We start from the raw sequence: 246 nt of genomic DNA, 5'->3' as shown, positions 1-246 counted from the left end.
ACAAGGCACTGGCTGAGTGGAGTGGTAGTGACACCTCCATGCCCTCTGTCCTCAGAGCTGGCACGGGTGCAGGAGGCCCTCCTGGCTGCCTGCTCACGGGCACGGGAGGCTGAAGCAGAGCTGGGCCAGAGGCGTGGGGAGCAGCAGAGGCTGGCGGAGGAGCTTGCCGAGCGCCAAGACAGTGTCCGGCAGCTCCGTGATGAGCGGCACTCTCTGCAGGAGGACAACACCAGGTGAGGTTTGGGT

At 65.4% G+C, this 246-nt stretch overlaps 1 protein-coding gene across 1 annotated transcript in view; it reads left to right on the top strand.

The window, feature by feature from the left end:
* LOC104270341 (myomegalin-like) overlaps positions 1 to 246 on the top strand; it is a gene marked incomplete at its 3' end in the record, with an annotated part of 21,974 nt that overhangs the window by 21,359 nt on the left and 369 nt on the right. Inside the window, 1 exon segment of the mRNA XM_009864670.1 lies at positions 56 to 233. Coding sequence (XP_009862972.1) covers positions 56 to 233 — 178 coding nt within the window.

The sequence above is a fragment of the Apaloderma vittatum genome, unplaced genomic scaffold, assembly GCF_000703405.1.
Source record: "Apaloderma vittatum isolate BGI_N311 unplaced genomic scaffold, ASM70340v1 scaffold26582, whole genome shotgun sequence".
NCBI classification, from domain to species: domain Eukaryota; kingdom Metazoa; phylum Chordata; class Aves; order Trogoniformes; family Trogonidae; genus Apaloderma; species Apaloderma vittatum.
The sequence above is the reverse complement of the archived record's forward strand: the minus strand, read 5'-3'. Positions and strand labels throughout refer to the sequence as shown.